The sequence below is a fragment of the Gavia stellata genome, chromosome 2, assembly GCF_030936135.1.
Source record: "Gavia stellata isolate bGavSte3 chromosome 2, bGavSte3.hap2, whole genome shotgun sequence".
Classification (NCBI taxonomy): domain Eukaryota; kingdom Metazoa; phylum Chordata; class Aves; order Gaviiformes; family Gaviidae; genus Gavia; species Gavia stellata.
In genome coordinates, this window is record NC_082595.1 from 111,394,071 (window position 1) to 111,413,349 (window position 19,279).

A 19,279-nucleotide genomic window follows, 5' to 3' on the forward strand; every position below is an offset into this window, starting at 1 on the left:
GGTCCAATTGTTCACTGTACCTTCAGCACAAAAAGTAGGGAACATAAAAACAGCAGGTGGTTTGTTTGAAGAAGAAAAAACCCCAACAACAGCAAATTCTTCACACAACACCTTTAACTTACGTAACTCTTTGCCACTGATTTGTGCAGATGCTAAAAGAATGTATGACTTAAAGGAGAAAACTGATAAATTTGTGGAAAAAATCCATCAAGGGTTACTAATGCAAGGCATCATTTCCAAGCCAGAAATTGCTGAACATGGAAGAACAGCCTGGGTAGATGGATGTTACATACCTGACCTGTTCTTTTCTGCTCTGTACAGCACCCGCTGTGGGCCACCATCGGGTGACGGAGTACCAGGCTAAACAGATCTCTGGTCTGACTTCGTATCGCTGTTCGTAGGTTCTTACCTTTATCCATCTCCTCCCCAATTTCATTTCTACTAGCCTGTCTTTCACGCCAAATATATTCTTTAAAAGCATATTTTATTAAAATGTTATTGTTTTGCAGGTCCAAAGTGTTGCATGATCAAATAACGAACTCATCTCAAGAGCAGTGGGTTCCTCAACCATTAGGGATATTTTGCAGCCCACAGGCTACTTACCTTCAGTACCAGTTTGGTGCTAGATGTAGGACAAACACTGGCTCAGTTTCCTTCAGAAAGTCACAAAACCCTCATGCATTTGCATCTCTTAATGACCAGGATACAAAATGGGGAGTAAGGTGGCAGTGCACAAATGAGGCATATGTGAATTTAAGATTGGTCCTTTGAACATTAAAAACATGCTTTGGTGAATTCTTCTTCTTCTCATACCACAGAACACAATAGCTTCACAGCCACAGAGGAACATCCCGTTGATATAAAAATTACTCAAATCCATAAAAGCCCTCCTAACTTTCTTTAAAATAATCACAAATGTCTCCCAAAACAAAGAAAACTGCAGCCATACCAGCAAGACAAATGGTAAAATTTACGACAACTGCTCCTTGGTGCTTAAGTTGTTATTTCATACTTATTCTCTTGTCTTGTCAGTCTGTTGTGGCTTGCTTTCTGAATGCAACTATCCTATAATTGGAACCATCATCACACACTAGAGAAAGCAAGGAAAAAACTGCCGCTTCCAAGTGACCAGTAAAATAAAAAGCACATCCTAGCCAAGCCACACAACTTTTAAGTAGTCCACCGTTATTTACATCATTGCCAACTTGCACAAAAAACATGTTCTGAAAGAATGGCAAGTCAAAAGGACAGAAAGCTTCCAACCTATTGAGTCAGTTAGAACTGTGAGTTAGAACTCACGAGTTAGAACTGAAATATCTAAATAATCTTAGTATCAGAAGAGTGTAAAGGAGGAAGAGAAAGGTCTTGCTAGTAACTTGGACTAAACTAAACATCTAGCAGACGTGCTAGATGCCTGCCTTACAAGGGACAGAATCTAATGCGTGTATGTGCAGAATACAAGGTAGCTATTTCAGTACTAATACAGCAGAACTACATCCTCCAAGTTACACATACTACTAGATATAAGGCTAAGTCTAGTCACTGTGACAAATACTAATTTGTACTACTACAGCATATAATACACAATATAAACATGGGGTTTGTCCCAGAGCAGCTGCATCTAAGAGAATCAACTGGCTGATTTTGATTAAGGTAGAGAAAAAACATACAAAGATAGGAAGGAATGTCTGTACGCTTGTGGTAGGTAAGAGGAATGGTAAAAGGTAAGACTAATAGTCACTTAATGCTCTGGCACAACATTCTTTTGCTTCTGAGTTTAGGTTTGCAGATATAAAGATACAACTGACTATAAAGTACATTTTCATTTAACTATTCAAAATAAATTCATGTGTTCCACCTTTCCTAATAATTCCTCTTTAAGCCTCCACCAGATGCTACAGAATTAGCCACAATACAGAGCCATCTGCCTTCATGACCCTGAAAACAAGCCCACTGTGAATAGATGTTGATTAAGATGTAGATCATTCACTTTAAACTGAATCATTACATAAAACTAATGTTTTTTTCATATGCTTGCACTAAACTATTAAGGCTAAACTTCATTTCCGTATTTCCACTTGAATCTTCATTCAGAATTCATCTTTTATTCAAGAAAATCTGAACATGGTGACAGAGTTCATCTTCAATGTGCAAGCAGTAGTTTATCGATTTAACAAAAAAAAAAAACCAAACCCAAACCCTACTTCTCTTCATTTTATCTCTCACTGCTAGTCTGCATTTTCACGATATTCACGTGGCATCTTGTTCTCATTAACAAACATAAAAGACTAGAAAACAGTATTTCTGAAATTATTCTCTGGAGAACGTCTGTTAGCCAGGCAAAAGGAAGGAAGGGTTTCTGACACCTGCTATCTAGCTCTGCTATTTCAGCACTGATGAGCTACATGCAGAAGTTTTAACCCTTGTGTTCTTTGTATTTGTTTTAGAAAGAAGCATCTCTTTAGTACTCTGTTCTTTCATGCTGCTCTGTACAGCATAGCGCTATAATACCTTTATCTGGTTTCTTGAAGTGCAATGATATGGCCCCTGGAGGAAAAAAAAAAAAATCAGAGACTCACCATCGTGATTGCTCACATTAACAAGCATCCATTCCTCCTTAAAATGCCAGTTATAGTTTATATTCCCTTTGATTGCCATACTAGGATGGACCACATGCTCAAGTATGATCTAGGTCCACAAATCCACTCGATTTGCTGTTGTGGATGTGGGTACCTCCACACTGGCAAAGACCTTCCTCAGTAAGTCCGTAGTTGACAGTCTGATTGTCAGAATTACAATGCACTCCCAAACACAAAACACTGCACAGAACAGCAGCCAAAAAGTCCATCTTTTGTGCATCTATTCCAGGACATTACTCTGTTCAGGTTAACTGCTTCAAAAGATTTCTAGCCAAAGACAAGGCTCTTTTCCTTTCTTCCTTATTTAAGCCTCTACCAACTTCAAAGTAGGTACATATGCATAGCTCCATGCTTTATCTGAAAGCAAGTGATTATCTCGCATGGCTGCTCTTCCTGTTCGAAGAGTCTAAATACTTCAGTATTCATTGAATATTCAATATTCATTCAGATTATCTTGAAGTTCACTGGACCTCAGTGTGAAAAGGATCGGATTGATGGTCCTCATAAGAGACCGCCTAAGGCTATGTTCAAGAAACAGCTTCCTCAGAAACCTCATTTTACAAAATTGTCAGATCGCACTAATTTTTATATGGATCTGCTTGGGGGTGGAACAGCTGTAGTTCTTCCCAAATTGTTCTTACCCACTCAGGATTTCTACCACCTTTGCACAACACTCATGGCCTTTACAGGTCAAGATTGAAACCACAAGCTGATGCGTTTCAAACAGACAAGCCTCAGGTATCCCTAAAGCAAGAATTTCTAAGCAGTACATTATTAAGCACTCCTTTGCTCTGCCTGTACTCTGCAGAATCATCTTTGCAATCCTAGCTTTAAGACATTCTGGTTTAACAATAAAACAATTCATATCTTTACGCGGCTATTTCTAAGGTAAAAATTCAGAGTGGTAATAAGAGAATATAAAGTCAATGAAAGAGTAGGCTTTAATCAGCTGGTGCACAGCTTGCATTCTTAGGATCATGTACAGTTCCATTGTTCTCTAGGCATCATAATCTTACACACTAAAGAGAAAATTAATCCTTACTGCAAATCAGTGCCTAAGATTAGCTTACAAAACACCAGCTGATTAAAACCTACTTTTCCATTAGATTTATATTCTTCTATGAGTTTTGGATGCAGAACTGAAGAATACAGAAAGCCAAGGAAAACTGCTGAGATTTCGGAGGGTATAGTGCACGGGCAAGGCAAAAGAAGATGGGGGAGAGAAAAAAATAAAGATGGAATTAAGGGGGGAAGAAGTTACGGATTTTCCACCCTACATTCTCCCCATCCTTGCTGATCAGTGGGAAAGAAAGAAAGATGCTTCCCACTTGTATCCAAAAAAATCACGCAGAAATAGGAGGAGGAATGGGGCAGTAATACCTCCCAGGTCCAGGGAAGGTAAGAATGACAATCACATAAACCAAGATCCGTGAATTTTGCACACTTCTCCCTAGCCCTTATGCAAATTAAGAATTAAGAGATAATATTCCATGTTGAGTCCAAACCCTGATTATCTGAAATCAGTACTAATATACGCCTGATGGAAAAGCTATTTGAGAAACACCATTAATTCACCTACCTATCCTGGAAAAACACCTAACTCCTATCCCAAATGCTAAGACCAGGATGGGAATAAATGCAGCTATGTCTTCTGCTGATGTAATTTTTAAGCATACTGAGGTTATTTTCCACTTAAAAAAGACCCAAAAAAATTAACTAAGACTCCAAAGATCATGCAGGGAGGAGAAAAAGAAAAAAAATATATTGCTACAAAAGAGAAACTGTGCTATACACATAGAAACATAGTTAGCAAGGGTATGCAAATCTTGTAGCACACACTCTGCTCTGCGGCAGGTCAATAGTATTATCCTCTGCAGGAATCAGTACAAGCAAGAAACCACTGAATTTGAAATAGGGTATGAAAAATCAGGAGTCTTCACATCTGTGGTTGCATATTCTGTGACAAAGTCCATTAACGATTCACTAACTCTGCTTCTAAATATTCAAACCTCCATGACTGGATATTTTATTTATATTAATCCAATGATTGCCAGCTGGTGAACCCTGCCACGCTGATGGCGTAGGAGCGTATGAGTCAACCTTACTCCTTTCCCCTTCCAGCTACCTCCCTCACGCTGCAAAAACCAAATCAATTGTGGGATAACATTATATCTCTATTTCCCCCCTTGCATCTCCCACCTGCGTACCATCCAACCTAGCTATGGTGCGTCCGTAAGTCCCTACTGCTGCTCTTTTTTGATATGCAAAATGGGTATGTGAGAGAGTGCAAAGAAATACCATGTTATCTCCTCTGCCCATATGGTGACTGTATCATCTCATTTCTGCAGCGTTTGACCTCTGGTATAATCCCAAAAGACACTTCTGCGCTCACCGAGAGGGACCCGTTTAGCCCTCAACTACTACCTCCTGTCCTTTAAAGCCTCTTTGACCCCTAGTATCATTTGTGAGGTCCCATAAAAATCAGGGTAAGGAGAAGGAAGTGCTGGCAGTATATTTAACTGCAACAAGGCTGGCAATCATCATATTAAACCACTTCTCTTCATCAGTGACAAAAGCTTTAATAGCATGCTCCCAGGCTCCAACAGGCTACCAAGTTACATGTTCTCTGATAAAAATATTTGCCTACAAAAATTGCATCAAGGCAGATTAAAAAACACCACTTGTTAGTCTTACACATAAGCAAATCCTTCAAGGCCAAAGGAATATTAAGTGAAAAAGGGAGAGAAGATAATTCTTTGTAGCAATAATAATCCAAGAGATGGGTAAGCAAGGTCAGATCCCTCGGGGGGATAGGGTAATTTAACTTCGCCATTGTCACTGCCTCATTCAGCACACGATCTATGTAACACAGCAGAATTGTGGCAGCAGCGCAGCGCAACATCATCTCAATGTCACACTATCATCACGAACATATTTAGAGGGAAGTTTTAACAGCATAGCTGAGACAGACTATGCTAGATGGCTATTGTAACAGAACAACCTGTTAGCCGATTATAGAAAATTTTAAAATACCTTACAGCATGTTTTACATGACAGCACAGAGCAGCTAAAAGGAATGACCCCACAGAGGCAGGAAATGTGAGGCCCGCGACATGCGGAGCAGCTGCTGCTGTGCAGTACTGCGGGCCAGGACAGCTCCCAGCCCCGCTCCTGCCTGGACAGCTCAGCCTGGCCGCCGGGCCTGGGAGGGGGCTCCGAAAAATGCCTGCCCGTTACACCTATCATTTCATATCCCCACTCTATCATGACTAGTCTGTTAGTCCGTCTTAACCAGCATTACTCCTTTTAGAAAGACGCAGGTGTAAAATGACTCTCATTTTAGTCTCTGCTCTAGCCAAGCAGATGTTAACAGAGGCTGGACTAGTGCAACTGGTGTTTGTCCCCTATCAAAAGGAGTAAGCCCCTTTAGAGATACCTGGGGATAAAATAATGCTCCAGGTCCTTGAATGCAGAAAGCCCTCCTTTCAATCTCCCCGGATTAAAGCAGGCCTTGCTGACGTAGCACAGCAGAAAGCTTAAGGCATTATCTTTCCTAGGAGTAAATAAAGGCATAGGAACTGATTATAGCGTGGACCAGTATACACTAAGAGGGACTCATGATGTAATATTCTATTTTTCTTTGTTTAATCAAGATGGTTACTACCAATATTGCTGCAACATAACAGGACAACACTGATGACATGACTTATTAGCCTTTATTATAATGATGAAGGAATCATATTAGCATAAAGTCTCAAAAAGGCAACTTACTATTTTTTTGAGTTTTCAAGAAATAACAATAAATAACTTTTGAAACAGTTCCTTCAATGTAGCAACGAATGGTATGGATAGAGAAGTACACTGAATTTATTGATGGTAAGACAACAGCTGTAGTAGTTCTCTTTTTTGCTTCATATTCACTCTTTCTTGTACTGTACTCTTTCAGTCCAAACAAGCTTGCGGGTTTTATTGGGAACTGTTGTGAAAAAGCAGTACTGAAAAATGAGAATTACAAGGCCTTCACCCCCCGATACGCAAGATGAATCACACTGATTCTGCTGCTATATTCTTTTATGCTCACAGCAATTAGGGAGGGCTTGAAGATGAGAGATGTCTACCAGAAAAAGTCACAATGCAAATTTTAATAGACATCATTCAGTTCAAAATTTGAGTGCTCCATCCATTTGACTGCAACATTAAATAATGTCTGAAAAGCCAAATAATAAAAACTTCCTTCTTGCTAAGTACAGATTTAAGGTGCAATCTAGGCTAATCCAAGGAGTGGAAATAGACTTATGAAAACCTGTGGCTTTTCTTTTTTTTTTTTTTTTCCTGTTCAAACCCCTAAAAAACTCTGCAATGGAGGCACAGGCCCCCACTGTAGTGAATTTAATCTTGATAATAGCCCTGTTCCCTTGCACAGCCTTCACCATTTTTCATGAAGCATTCAGAAGTAGCCCATAGCCCATCCCCAGACCGAAACCACTGGCCTATATGCTAATTATATTGGCAGAAGGGAGCACTATATACACCCACAACAGCAACACACCCATGCTAAGTTTAAGAACGGCTTTGGCATCGAGCTAGGATAGGAATTGCAGCAACACAGTGTTTCATGCAAGCTAATTCATGCTATTAAGTTGCGCTTTATACCAGAGAGCAGGGAAGTAACATTTGCTTCTCAACTGTTTCTCTCTCTGTAGCAGAAAGCTATTTTACACAGATAAGAACAATCACAGCAGTTATTCTGGCTCAGACTGAGGGTCCATATAATTACTGCTCTGCTTCCAACAGTGGCCATAAACAGACTGTTAGTGAAAGTGATATTTTTGACAGTTCTCTGAAATCATTGGTTTAACATGTGACAAAAGCCAGAAAAATGAACATAATGTTGACCATTACTAGGAAGCTATTAGCAGGAAAAAGCATGATTTTATTTATAAATAAATCCCTAGTGTGCCCGTGTCTGGAGTGGTGTGCCATTCTCATCTCCACGCCTCAGCATGGACAAGGCAAGATAAAGGGACAGAGAAAGGTAACTAAAATTATTACACGAATGAAGCAGCTGAATTGCAAGAAGAAAGCCCAAACAGCTGGAACACTTCAGTTTGGAGAGGAAAAGCCTGGGGGATAAAACCGAGGTTTCCAAAATCACAAGTGTAACAGAGGATTTAACTGCAGCACAATATTGCACAGTACTGGAACAAAAGGGTATTAAATGAAACTAGCAGGAAACTGGTTTAAAACAGGTTTGAGAATAAGTACTTCTTTACATGGTGGCTAGTGAACTGGTTGACAGGATTGTATTCATAAAATAATGTAGAGAAATTCATCAATAATTGATCCATTAACTGACACTAAAGGGAACAGGCAGGGAGGTACCCTCTAACATCCGTATCTCAGGGACTGTGGATACTGGGGAAGCACCAGCCCACAGCCAAGAGGCCAGGCTTGCACCCCTTCCCTAAATAGAATGTCCTCTTGCCATTAGCAGACACAAAGCACTTGGCAAAATGGACCATTAGCAGGACATTTCTCACATTCCCTAAATGTTCTCCCAGCCCTCGACAATTTTTTGTCAAGGGGAAGAGCCTGAAGTGGTATTTTTCTACCTAATCAGACTCATTGGCACTCTCTTCCAAGCTCTGGTCCAGTCTCCTCAAACTTTTTGCACCCACCTCTTCCTCTTTGTTCTGACTTGGCTTCCAGCAACCTCATTTGATGGAGCCTAGTTCCTGCGCTGTAAGAGGCAGTGTACGGTCAATCCCTATAACCCTTTACGTGCCACTTATGATGGCGGTTGTAGCTGTTGGGGTTTATTTTTTCTATTTTAAAAGTAAGCTAAAGCACCCTGCCACAGTCTAACACTCCTCATATGGGATATGTTCCCTAAGCCTGGGGTCATTCTTCCTGTTCTTCTCTGGACCCCTTTCCGTTCAAACACGTTTTTTGAGATAGCTCAGAACTTCACACAACACTCCAGCTATTTGTGAGCCACAGGATTATATAACACCACTCTAATGTCTGGTCTTTATTCCTTTCCAAATTATTCCACATCTGATTTGCCTTTTGGTTTTCTTACTGCTCAGCCAAGCTTTCAACTCATATTTCAACAGAACAAACCATTGTAAGTCCAATGAAATAAGCTGACCACCACCACTGATGTGATGAGTGTTATTCCCCCCAACACATACATATTTATCACTTTGAATTTCCTCAACAATTTTATGGCTCAATGCATCTCAAACGTAATCTCAAGATCTTTACAATTCTTCATTCTGATTTGACTTTAGTTTTAAGTTACTCACAACAGTATCAATAGGTTTTTTCATCTTACTGCTGGTCTTCTCTTCTAGATCATTTAAGAAAATACTGAACTGCACAGATCCCGAAAGCCTTCCGTTCCAAGAGGTGACCATCTACTTCTCCAACCACCCAACAAAACCAAAACCCACTGTCTCCACACCTCCGCAAGCCAAGTCCCTGAAGTCTTCAATCCAGTTGGTTTCATCAATTCCTTTAATATCCTAAGTTCCACCTTTCAACGATGAAATAAACAGCTTGTACACACCTAGTTGTTCACACTGTTACCCTATTAAACTTGCTTAGGCTTTATTTTTCCTCCTTGCAGTTACATCTTCAAAGGTCCTCAGAACTTACCAGAACCAATTCTAAAATAAAATTCATTCCTGTTGCTATGTATTTAGCATAATTGGAATCCCTGGCCACACCCAAATGAGCCGTTGAAATGCAAGTCCATAGTTCTTTCAAACAAAGCAAATTTAAGGGTAAGAACCTCTTTTCTTCTTACAGTAAAAAGCCTGTCAAGTCTGGTTCGCAACTCTTCCATAGAAAGACTATATAAAGCCTTGGCTTTATATTATTTAACAAGAACAATTAAATTAAGTTTCTATATTGTCAGGAAGAGCATTCAAAGATGAAAACACATGATTACTCTTTCTGTTCTCAGTGTACAGAACAGCGTATCTACCCACGAGGATTTCCAAGCACTTCAAAAATACAAATAAACCTAATCTGCACAAATCTCTCACAGAAATTTGAACAGTCTGACAGCGAGACTTGCCTAATATTCTGAATTTCCATCAATTTTAGTCCTATCACAGAACACCAAGTAAGACAACTCCTTAGACAGGGTGGCAGGATAGAGAATAGACTGAAGTGAACTTAAAAGTCTTGTATAAATTAGTCCATAGATAAAAAGAGGCTAAGTGTGTGGTTGAAGCTCAATCAGGAAAGTTCTCCAAAGAAAGGTTAGGCAAGTATCAGTGGAAATGTGTTTTTTTTTTTTTAAAAAGGAGAAAATTATTACACATAAGTACAAAGAAGGTTTTGGGGATAATGGGAACAGTAATAAGGTACCATTATAATAGAGAAAGTGCAAGTCTAAAAGCTTATCTGCCTGGATATAGAATGGAAACACGTTAACTAAATTGTCTGCAAGACAACAGACTTCCTTGCAGCTGAGAAAAGCAGTACTAATAAATAAGCAATTTCCATTATCTTCATAGTGTGCCTTATTATTCTCATTTTCTTCACACCAAATTTTAGGCAAGTAAGGGAAGGTCAAATATTACGAAGCCACCAAAGAATGCAGTCTTCAGAACTAAAAATCTTCCATTCATTGTTCAGTATGCTATTTTTCTGGCATTTAGTTAAGTGATAGACCATTCAAAATATGCATGGTTGATCTGTCTAAATATTTAAAGTAACAGAATAACATACAAACACGTCCAGTGTATTTCATGCTCAGTTATACTAAACTAGGCAAATTTTGTAGTCATAGAATATTTTAGTATATATTACAATACATCTTATGCAAGTGGTATTTGGTTTTGTATTTAAATTATTAATTACCTTGATTTTTTTCATTTTTATTTCTAATATAAGTATCTTCCTGGATTCTGTTACCAATTAATTGTCAACTAAAGGCTAAAAACATACATATTGCTGAAAAAATTAGTCTTACCTCCATTGCTAATGCTGCTGTTTGCTGGTCGTAATGATTCAGAAGATTAGGCATAAAGGTGGTATTGTAAGGCAGATCCTGGCACATCCGCAAGATGATGGGCTCACAAGAAAATAAACTGTGCCCTCTCGTTTGCCCCACCAAAACATCCAAAAGCCAAAAGTAACAGAACATCCAGCTAATAGCCATCCTTCCACACTGGGAATGGGGCCAGTTACTGAGCCCAGTCAGAAAGCTCTTTCAACTCCCCCTGTACCCTCCGATTTCACTTCAACGGCAATACTTTCAGTCCTTGCTTAAGGTTCTTCAGAACTGGAATACTCTTCGTATACAACATTCTCAGCTCAATACAGAAGGTGATGTATTTGAGACAGACGTGCGAGAAATCTTGCCTTTTCTTTTCTCGGTATTGTATAGCATGCATTAAGTTAAGGTATTAAAATGTTTAACCACATTCCCACACAATTGACCCCATCGTGACACAACAGCAGTCGAATTACGTTCTTCTTTTGTTCGGTAATCTAGAATCAAAAAACACAACAAACAGAATACAGTAAAAAGCCTTGTAATTGATTAAAATATTTTAGCTCTAAATAGCCTGGCAGACAAATTGCTTCAAGTTCTCATGTGCAAGACTAGAGGGTCCCTTGACAAGTTTTAATCCTGGTTTCAGACTATTTCTGGTGGAAAAAAGCTGGTATGCTGTAAAACTCAGGATGGTGAAGAAGGGGAATGTATTTACTACGAAGAAAACATGTTTAGAAAACCTCACACTTCAAATTTAACCATGTGAGCGTTACAATTGTTGACCACACTGAAACCAAGCTGTTTATGACTCAGCATCTCCACTGGTACATTTGCAGCGATAGCATCTCTTTAGTTGCATGGCCTCGTAACTTCTGCTGAATAATTATAAAACAAAAACAAAACAGTCACCACCACCAATACACAAGTCCCAGCTTGCAGTACTGAAGACTACTGTTCTGCCCAACGAGCTACGTTCATGGTTTGGCTACCTGTGTTCAAATATGTCATTTTAGTCCAGTCGTAAACAGCTTTTTTGTTGTCTCTAATAACCCATTTTACTTGCACACATCTCAGATCTTGCTCTCTGGAAACCATCACAACAGCTAAGGATAAGCCGGAAGACAGCATTCTTTGACCCCCCTTTCTCCACACGCTCTCGGAAGATGGAAATTGCAAAGGTAGCTACATACGGTTGTTCTGCCAGTTCCACTCTACCTATAGAGCCAATTTAAACAGCAGTCATTCCCCAGGGCTGGATCTGCATTTTCTCAGCACTAAGGGGCTGGAGTGGAACAAGCAGAATGGGGACTCAGCATATTGTGCTCATCGACTGGAGAAACACACTGAAATTGGAGGCTAAAGCATGGAAAAAGCTGACAGAGCTGTAAGAGTACAGAGAGGCCCTTTTCTCATAACAATTTTGTCTTACAGCAATGAAATTTGCAAAATTCAGTCTCTAACTAACTGTTTTAAACAAAATTATAGTTAAAAAGGTAACAGACGTTTAGAAATTCTGTTTGAACCAGATAACCCCAAGTACTCCATCAATATTCCCAAGAGCAGGCAATCACAAATTTGAACAGACTTTCAGACAGTAATGTTTTTCCTTAGATATTTAGGAGGGGAAATAAATTCTACATGTCAGAGAGGGAAAAAGTTTTTCCTTTCTCCCTAATGCAAACTTAGCGAGAGATGAGAAAGAGTTAATTACCAGACTTCTGCTGGTATCAGCCGATCAAAAAAGTTATGTATGCACACTTTTGTTTACATAGACTCATCTTATGGCCAGAAAAATTAAATACCATATACCTTTTTAAACCCTCATATACTTTGCGGGTTGGACTAGATAATCTTGAGAGGTTCCTTCCAACCTAAACAATTCTGTGCTTCTCTTTAAGATCATGTGAGGCAATGGTTTTGGCTGTAGCTATTCAAGACAGGCTGGTAAAAACAAACATGCAAATAGGAAAAAGACCAAGATGCTAAACATAACCATGTTAAATTAAGTTCATTGACAACTTGCTTTCACAGGCTGCTTACTTTCTCACAGCTATTGACGGGGAATCCATGTTTGAAGCAGCACTGAAGTACATAAAGAATATAAATAGCAAAACTGTTCCAAACCTAGGAAAAATAAAACATGACCAAAAAAAGCAGAAAAGAGAACTATCTACACCTTAAGTTAGGTGGTAGAACCAATCAACACAGCTCAAATCACAGCATCTTGCTTATGTTCTGAAGCAAGCAAGCACTGCTGTGAAGAGCAGTCAACGCACTGAATTTAAATCAGCCACAATATTTAAGACATGCTACATCTAACCACACCTGGGTTTAGTCCAGTTTCAAGTCCATATGGCCTTGAAATCTATGTCCTTCTGATCCAAGGAAGCCATTTCTCAGACTTATTTTTCAAGAATTTGGCGCCTCTCAAAAAACAAAGACCTGAACTATCCCATCTTCCAGGCAGCATTACTTAACCCTGAAGACTTCTGCATATTCTCACATCCTGACCAGAAGATTACAAGTTATAGACAGACAAAACCAATTCCTACTTAGTTTTGTACAAGGTGCCTAACCCCCTTTGAATCTAGTCCTTTAACATTTTAATAATAGTTCCCCAAACCCAGGAAAAGAAGCCTTTTCAGTTTATTGTCATCTCCAGAACATTGGCTTCAAGTATTTTTTTTCTTTTTCCCAAACACTTTGGCCATCAACTCCAAAAGACTTTATTCAACAACTTCAGTGAAGTCAACTTGCAGTGTGGATTAGCAATTGACTTTTTAGCACGCTTCCTGTAATTCAGGTGCCATTCCAGCAGTGATCAGTAGATAATGCTTCATAAAAGAGGTTTGGAAGCAACGTAAGATGAGCTGCGCTCACACCAGGTATTGTATTAAAGTTGGAAGCACAAACATTGGGCAAATCCAGGTCAGGATCTAGAGCCTTGGGAAAAAATCCAAAAACACTTCACACAAATCATCATATTAATGACATTCAAAGTAGAGACTCCAAACAAATCCACCCATCCTCTGACTTCCTCACAACCTCAAACTGAGAAAAACATGAAAAAACCTAGACTCAATAAGCCACGAAAATTCTAACTAACTGTGAAAAAAGCAGAAAAAAATTCATCATGTCCTTTCAGGACTTTTCCATTTTATGCTCAAGATCTTTTACTATATAGTATCATAAAGGAAATGAAGAATATATTTACTAGAGCCAGAAAAGAACGTCAAACTATATAGCCTAAACATCCAGTGCCCTTTCATGGAAAAAAAAATATCTAGGTGAAATTAAGACAACCATATCATTGCGAAAGGAGATGAAAGTTTTGCAAACGAGCATATAGATGACCTATTAATTGGTGTAGACAGATGAATGCTGTAATAAGCAATCTTTAGTGTCAAAATAGTTTCTTACCACAGATCCAGTTCTGTATACTCTTTGTTAAGCCTCTACATATGAAATTTTGTGGTTATTTTTATATGTATATAAAAACAAAACAAAACAAAACACTTTTGATGACACCGGGAATAAAAGAGGAAGAGGGGATACCTACCCATCTACCCCAAGGCACTGTAAAAAAAACTGTGGGCAAAAGGGGTAGGAAACACCTAGTTTGTTAGTGTGGTTACGGATTTATACATTATTTATAATCATAAGAAGCCCATCCAACTCCTGCTGTAAAGGATAAATTAAGACATGCATAGATGACTATTATAAAGAGTGAAAATCATGACATGAAAGAGTTGACTCCCACAAGCGAAAATTTTTTTTCAAGTAAATTTCGAAGTTACTAAGGGGGCAATAAGAGGGGGGCAATGAGAAAAGAGTCATCAGACTTTAGAAGGAAAGTGTGTAGGTGGATTAATTCATGGTTATCTGTCCCATAGAAATGAGGTGATAAAACAACAAACTAGATGACTACTGTACAAGTGACAAGACAAGAGGAGAATGTCACCTTAGTCATTCCCCACCCAATTCTGATCATGGAGAAAGGAAAGGAACTCATTCATTGCATACAAGCACTGGCAGCGTTTCCCCAGCCCATTCCCACCCACATGAAGGCACAAAAGGAGAATACATTATTCTCTGAACTCCATTTTAATTAGTCAGTGGGAGAGAAACTCCAGTGCTGTACTCCCCTGTTCCAATTCTATTACGTGTTAAGGGAGAACCACACTATAATCCTGCACATCCTCTATTTCAATTAGGACACCATGGAGGCCCCTCTCCCTCCGCACAGCGACACCATGACAGTCCCTGCTCCACTCCCCGTAGGGAGGATGAAAGGCAGAAACCCTTTCTGGTCAGATTCTCCATGTATATGGAGGGACAGGTCTAGCATCTCTCTCCATTTGAGTCCATACTGCATGGCAAGCTAAAGGAACTGGAGGGGGAGCTAGCTATCATCCCTGAGATTGGAAGAGGAGGTAGGGTGCAGACTGAACTAGCATCCCCCTTCCCCTGGAATCCTCACGGTGTTTTAAAGGCAAAAGGAACAAGTGCACACACAGGACTAGCATCCTCTTGGATTCCTGCTGTGTTGCAAAGGAAAAGGAAGGATATATATGTACATAAGACTAGCACCCCTTTCCCCTGGGTCCCCACTGCATTGCAAAAGGAAAAAGGAGAGTGGGTGGATAGAGCTAGCATACCCTTGGGTCCCTCCTGCACTGCAAAGGGAAAAGGGCGAGGGAGGAGTGCATGGGACTAGCATCCCTTTCCTCCTGGGTCACTGCTACCGCACTGCAAAGAGAAAGGAGGGAAGCGTAGGACTGGCAACCTCTTGGGTCCCCAATGCACTGCAGAAGAAAAGCAGGGGGGGGGTGGAGGAGGGAATGGCACCCCCTTCTCCTCGGGTCCCCACTGCATTGCTGGGGGGAAGAGGGGCAGTGCGTCCCCTTTCCTTTTAGAACCACACACAGCAAGGAGAAAAGGGGGGAGGGTGCACATGGGACTACCGTCCCTCTCCCCCGGGGTCCCACGGCATTGCGAGGAGAAGGGGGTTAGAGTACCTGCGACTCGCATCCCCCTCCCCTTGGGTCCCCGATGCGCTGCTAAAGGAAAGGGAAGGGAAATGCATGGGACGAGCATCCCCTTCTGCTGGGGATGTCCCTACCAGCGCACTGGTAGGGACAGGGGGAGCGGGAACGCACGGGACCAGCATCTCCCGGCCCCGAGGCGCTGCTGAGGGAGAGGGGGTGGATCCAGCACCTCCATGTCGTTCAGCGGAGGACAGGACTAGCATCCCCTGTCCTTCGGTCGCCCGCTGCGTCGGAGTGGGGACTTAACCCTCCGCTCCCCTCACTCCCCGGCCCAGAGGACGCTTCATGGCCGCCCCCCACAGCGCCGTCTCCGGGAGCGGGTGTCTCTGCCCTTGGCGAGCGAGGCGGCCGCTGTGGGGGTGAAAGAACGACATCCCTGAGGGAAACCCCCTGCCCATCTTTACATCCCGCCCCCCTCCGCGCCGCCCGGGGCCCACGTCCCCGCCGTTACCTCAGCGCGGGGTCCCGCCGCTGCGGCCCCGCTTCTTCCCTCAGGTGGCGGCGGCGGCGCAGGCAGCGGCCGCGCCTCCTCGCGCCCGACCCCGCCGCAGCGCCCGCCCCGCCCCGCGCCTCCGCCCCGCCCCCTCGCGCCGTCACGCCCTGCCGCGCCCCGCCCCTCTCCCTGCCGAAGCGAACGAGCCAATCAGAAGGGGCCAGGCAGGTTGCTAGGTAGATCGGAACCACCGGCCGTTCTGCCTTCCCGCCCCCCGCTGGTAGGAGCTGATTGGCTGGCGCCCTCCCGGGGGGGTGCGGGAAGCGGTTGCCATAGCGACGGGAAGCGGCCTTGCGGGAGGAGTAGGCCGCGCCGCCCGCGGGCGGCAGGAGGCAGGTGAGGGGCGGCCCGGCCCGGCCCGGCCCGGCCCGGCGCTGGGGGTCGCGGGGGCCCCGAGCTCGGGGGTGACCGAGGTCTGAGGGGAAACTGGGCGGGCGGATGCTCTGGGAGAGTGTGGGGCACACGGGGGTGGGCAGGGTGTGTGTGTGTGGGGCGTAGAACTGCAGTGGGGCACGAGGGGACAAATGCTGTGGGACATTGGGGGAACAAACGCAGTGTGGCATGGTGAGAGGGATACAAATGCAGTGGGACAGTGGAAAGAGAGGGGAGTACAAACTCTCATGGTATGTGGAGGGGATAACAGATTCACTAGGATGCAGGGAGGGAGTCTGGCGGGAAGATGGAAGAGCCCAGTGTGCACCGAGCACAGCCTGTGCTGTGAGGAAGGGGGTCTCCGATGCAGCCGGTGGAGAACGTATAAACGCTACAGTGAGGGACACTGAGGCACAAAGGGTCTGGGGTCTGCCCATCTGCCAGCACTGTCAGGCCTGAGGCCTGAGGGGATTGTTGTTGCCTTTGGGTCCCAGGAGGGATTTCAGTGTGTGAGTGGAAAGAGTACTTAGAAATATTAATGCTCGAAGGGACAGGGCATAAAGACATCATGCAAAGAGTATAAACTCAGTAAATGGGTGGAAAAAGCACTGGTATCTATGGACAGTCGTACCAAGAGGCTGGGGTTTGCTGCTGCCTTTTAAAGTGGGGTGGGGAAAGCTATTGGGATATCACAGGACATGAGGACGTTGGGCAGTGTAACTGTATGTGCTGTAGGACTAGGGGAGTTCTGGTGGACTTTTGAGGTAAGAACATCATGGATCACCCAACTGCATAACAGAATATAAATCCAGTGAGGTTTGGGGTAGAAAGGGAAATGCTTTATTCTCTAGCAATAAAAGGGACCTTGCTGTTGTCTTATTTAGGGGAGAAAAGGTGTTAGGGACCAATACTGATCAGTTCACCTAGGTGTAATGTCATTGGGACTATGCAGTGCTGTGACAGCTTCTGCGAGAACGTTGGCTCTGCAGGACACAAGGAGACCGATGTGGAGCAAGAGTGGGAGTCAGTGCTTCCAGGCTCGGAGCAGATCCTGGAGAACACCTGTAACGTGGACACAGAAGAGAGCAGTCAGGTATTGACACCACCGGGGAGGGGAGATTGCTGGCTTTATTGGAGACCAAAGAGGGTACCAGTCCTTTGGAGCTGGGTGACGCTGTGATGTAAAGGGAATACGATAGGATAGGATAGTTCCAGTTGGAAGGGACGTACAACGATCATCCAGTCCAACTGCCTGACCAATTCAGGGCTGACCAAAAGTTAAAGCATATTATTAAGGACATTGTCCAAACGCCTCTTAAATACTGACAAGCATGGGCCATCAACCACCTCTCTAGGAAGCCTGTTTCAATGTTTGACCACCCTCTCAGTAAAGAAATGCTTCCTCATATCTAGTGTGAACCTCCTCTGACACAGCTTTGAGCCATGGTTATGAAGAGAATGGGTATGGAAGTTAAAGCAGCATAGCAAGGGCATTGGTAGGGGGCAATGGTATGGAGGAGCACAAGGGATTTTGGGTCTGTTGATCATTGGAGAGTATCACCTCTGGGATGGTATATGGAGGTACCGATGCCTTGGTGGGCATCACGGAGCAGTGAGGAATACAGACTTAGTTATTCACTGCCCCGGGTAAGGGGCATCGCAGGGGTACTCAAACCTTGGTTTCTTGTGCACAGGGATATTTCTAGCACACCCTGGCAGGGGTAAGGGTGTTGGTCTCATCCAGTGCAGGGTGCACAGAGGTGATGGTGCTGGGGGGAGGCAGAAATATCAGTGGCACATGGTGCTGCAGGTGTTTGGGTTTATCAGTACCATGGCGATGCCATGCTCTGGGGTTTATTGATGCTGTAGCATTGGTACCACAGAGATCCTCAGAATCACTAAGGTTGGAAAAGACCTGTAAGATCATCAAGTCCAACCATCAACCAACCCCACCATGCCCATTAAACCATGTCCCACAATGCCACGTCCACACGTTCCTTGAACACCTCCAGGGAGGGTGACTCCACCACCTCCCTGGGCAGCCTGTTCCAATGCTTCACCACTCTCTCAGTAAAGAAATTTTCCCTAATACCCAGCCTGAACCTCCCCTGGTGCAACTTGAGGCCATTTCCTCTTGTCCTGTTGCTAGTCACTTGGCCAGCTGGGCAAAGATCTGCGTTAGGGTCACAGAGCCTTCCATGGGACTGGGGACAACAGTGAGAAGACTGATGCTGTAGTGGGGAACACTGGCAATATCATGCAGATATTGCGTGTTAACTGAGGACAGGGCATCACTATACAAAGTGCAGGTGAAAAATGTGGAAGGCTGGATGATACCAGTGCTTTGCAGCTTGTGGGTTAAGGGCTAGCTAGAGGGAAAGGAGGACCACAGTATTGGCCTCCTTGTTGTAAATCATTGCAAATGTGCACTTAGCCTCCTGCCCTTCTCCTCTTGCCCTCTTTCTAGGTGTCCCCCTACATATGAGGATCTCTTTCACATTATCTTTTCCACCCAGAGCTATCCTTTTGAATTTTTCCAATTTGAATGCCCTATAGTTTGGTCTACATTCTAGATTGTTTTTTCTCATACTGCTGTTTAAAGCATTTCTTCCGTAGCACTGTTTATTGTCGATATAATAATTTACAATAAAAACTACTTTCCTGTCTGAGCTTGAGATTGATTCAATTAAATTCTGTTTATTCGCAACTGAAC

At 42.8% G+C, this 19,279-nt stretch overlaps 1 protein-coding gene across 3 annotated transcripts in view; it reads right to left on the minus strand.

The window, feature by feature from the left end:
• The window catches only part of FZD3 (frizzled class receptor 3), a 53,755-nt gene extending 42,940 nt beyond the window's left edge, over positions 1-10,815 (minus strand). For 2 of the 3 annotated variants that reach the window (XM_059832273.1, XM_009808473.2), the window contains exon 1: positions 10,627-10,815. In XM_059832273.1, the coding sequence (XP_059688256.1) occupies positions 10,627-10,815 (189 nt within the window). Of the gene's footprint in view, positions 1-4,294; positions 4,331-10,106; positions 10,114-10,626 lie in introns of all 3 variants that reach the window. The other variant, XM_059832258.1, reaches the window with a different exon arrangement.
• Positions 10,816-19,279: the final 8,464 nt, after the last annotated feature.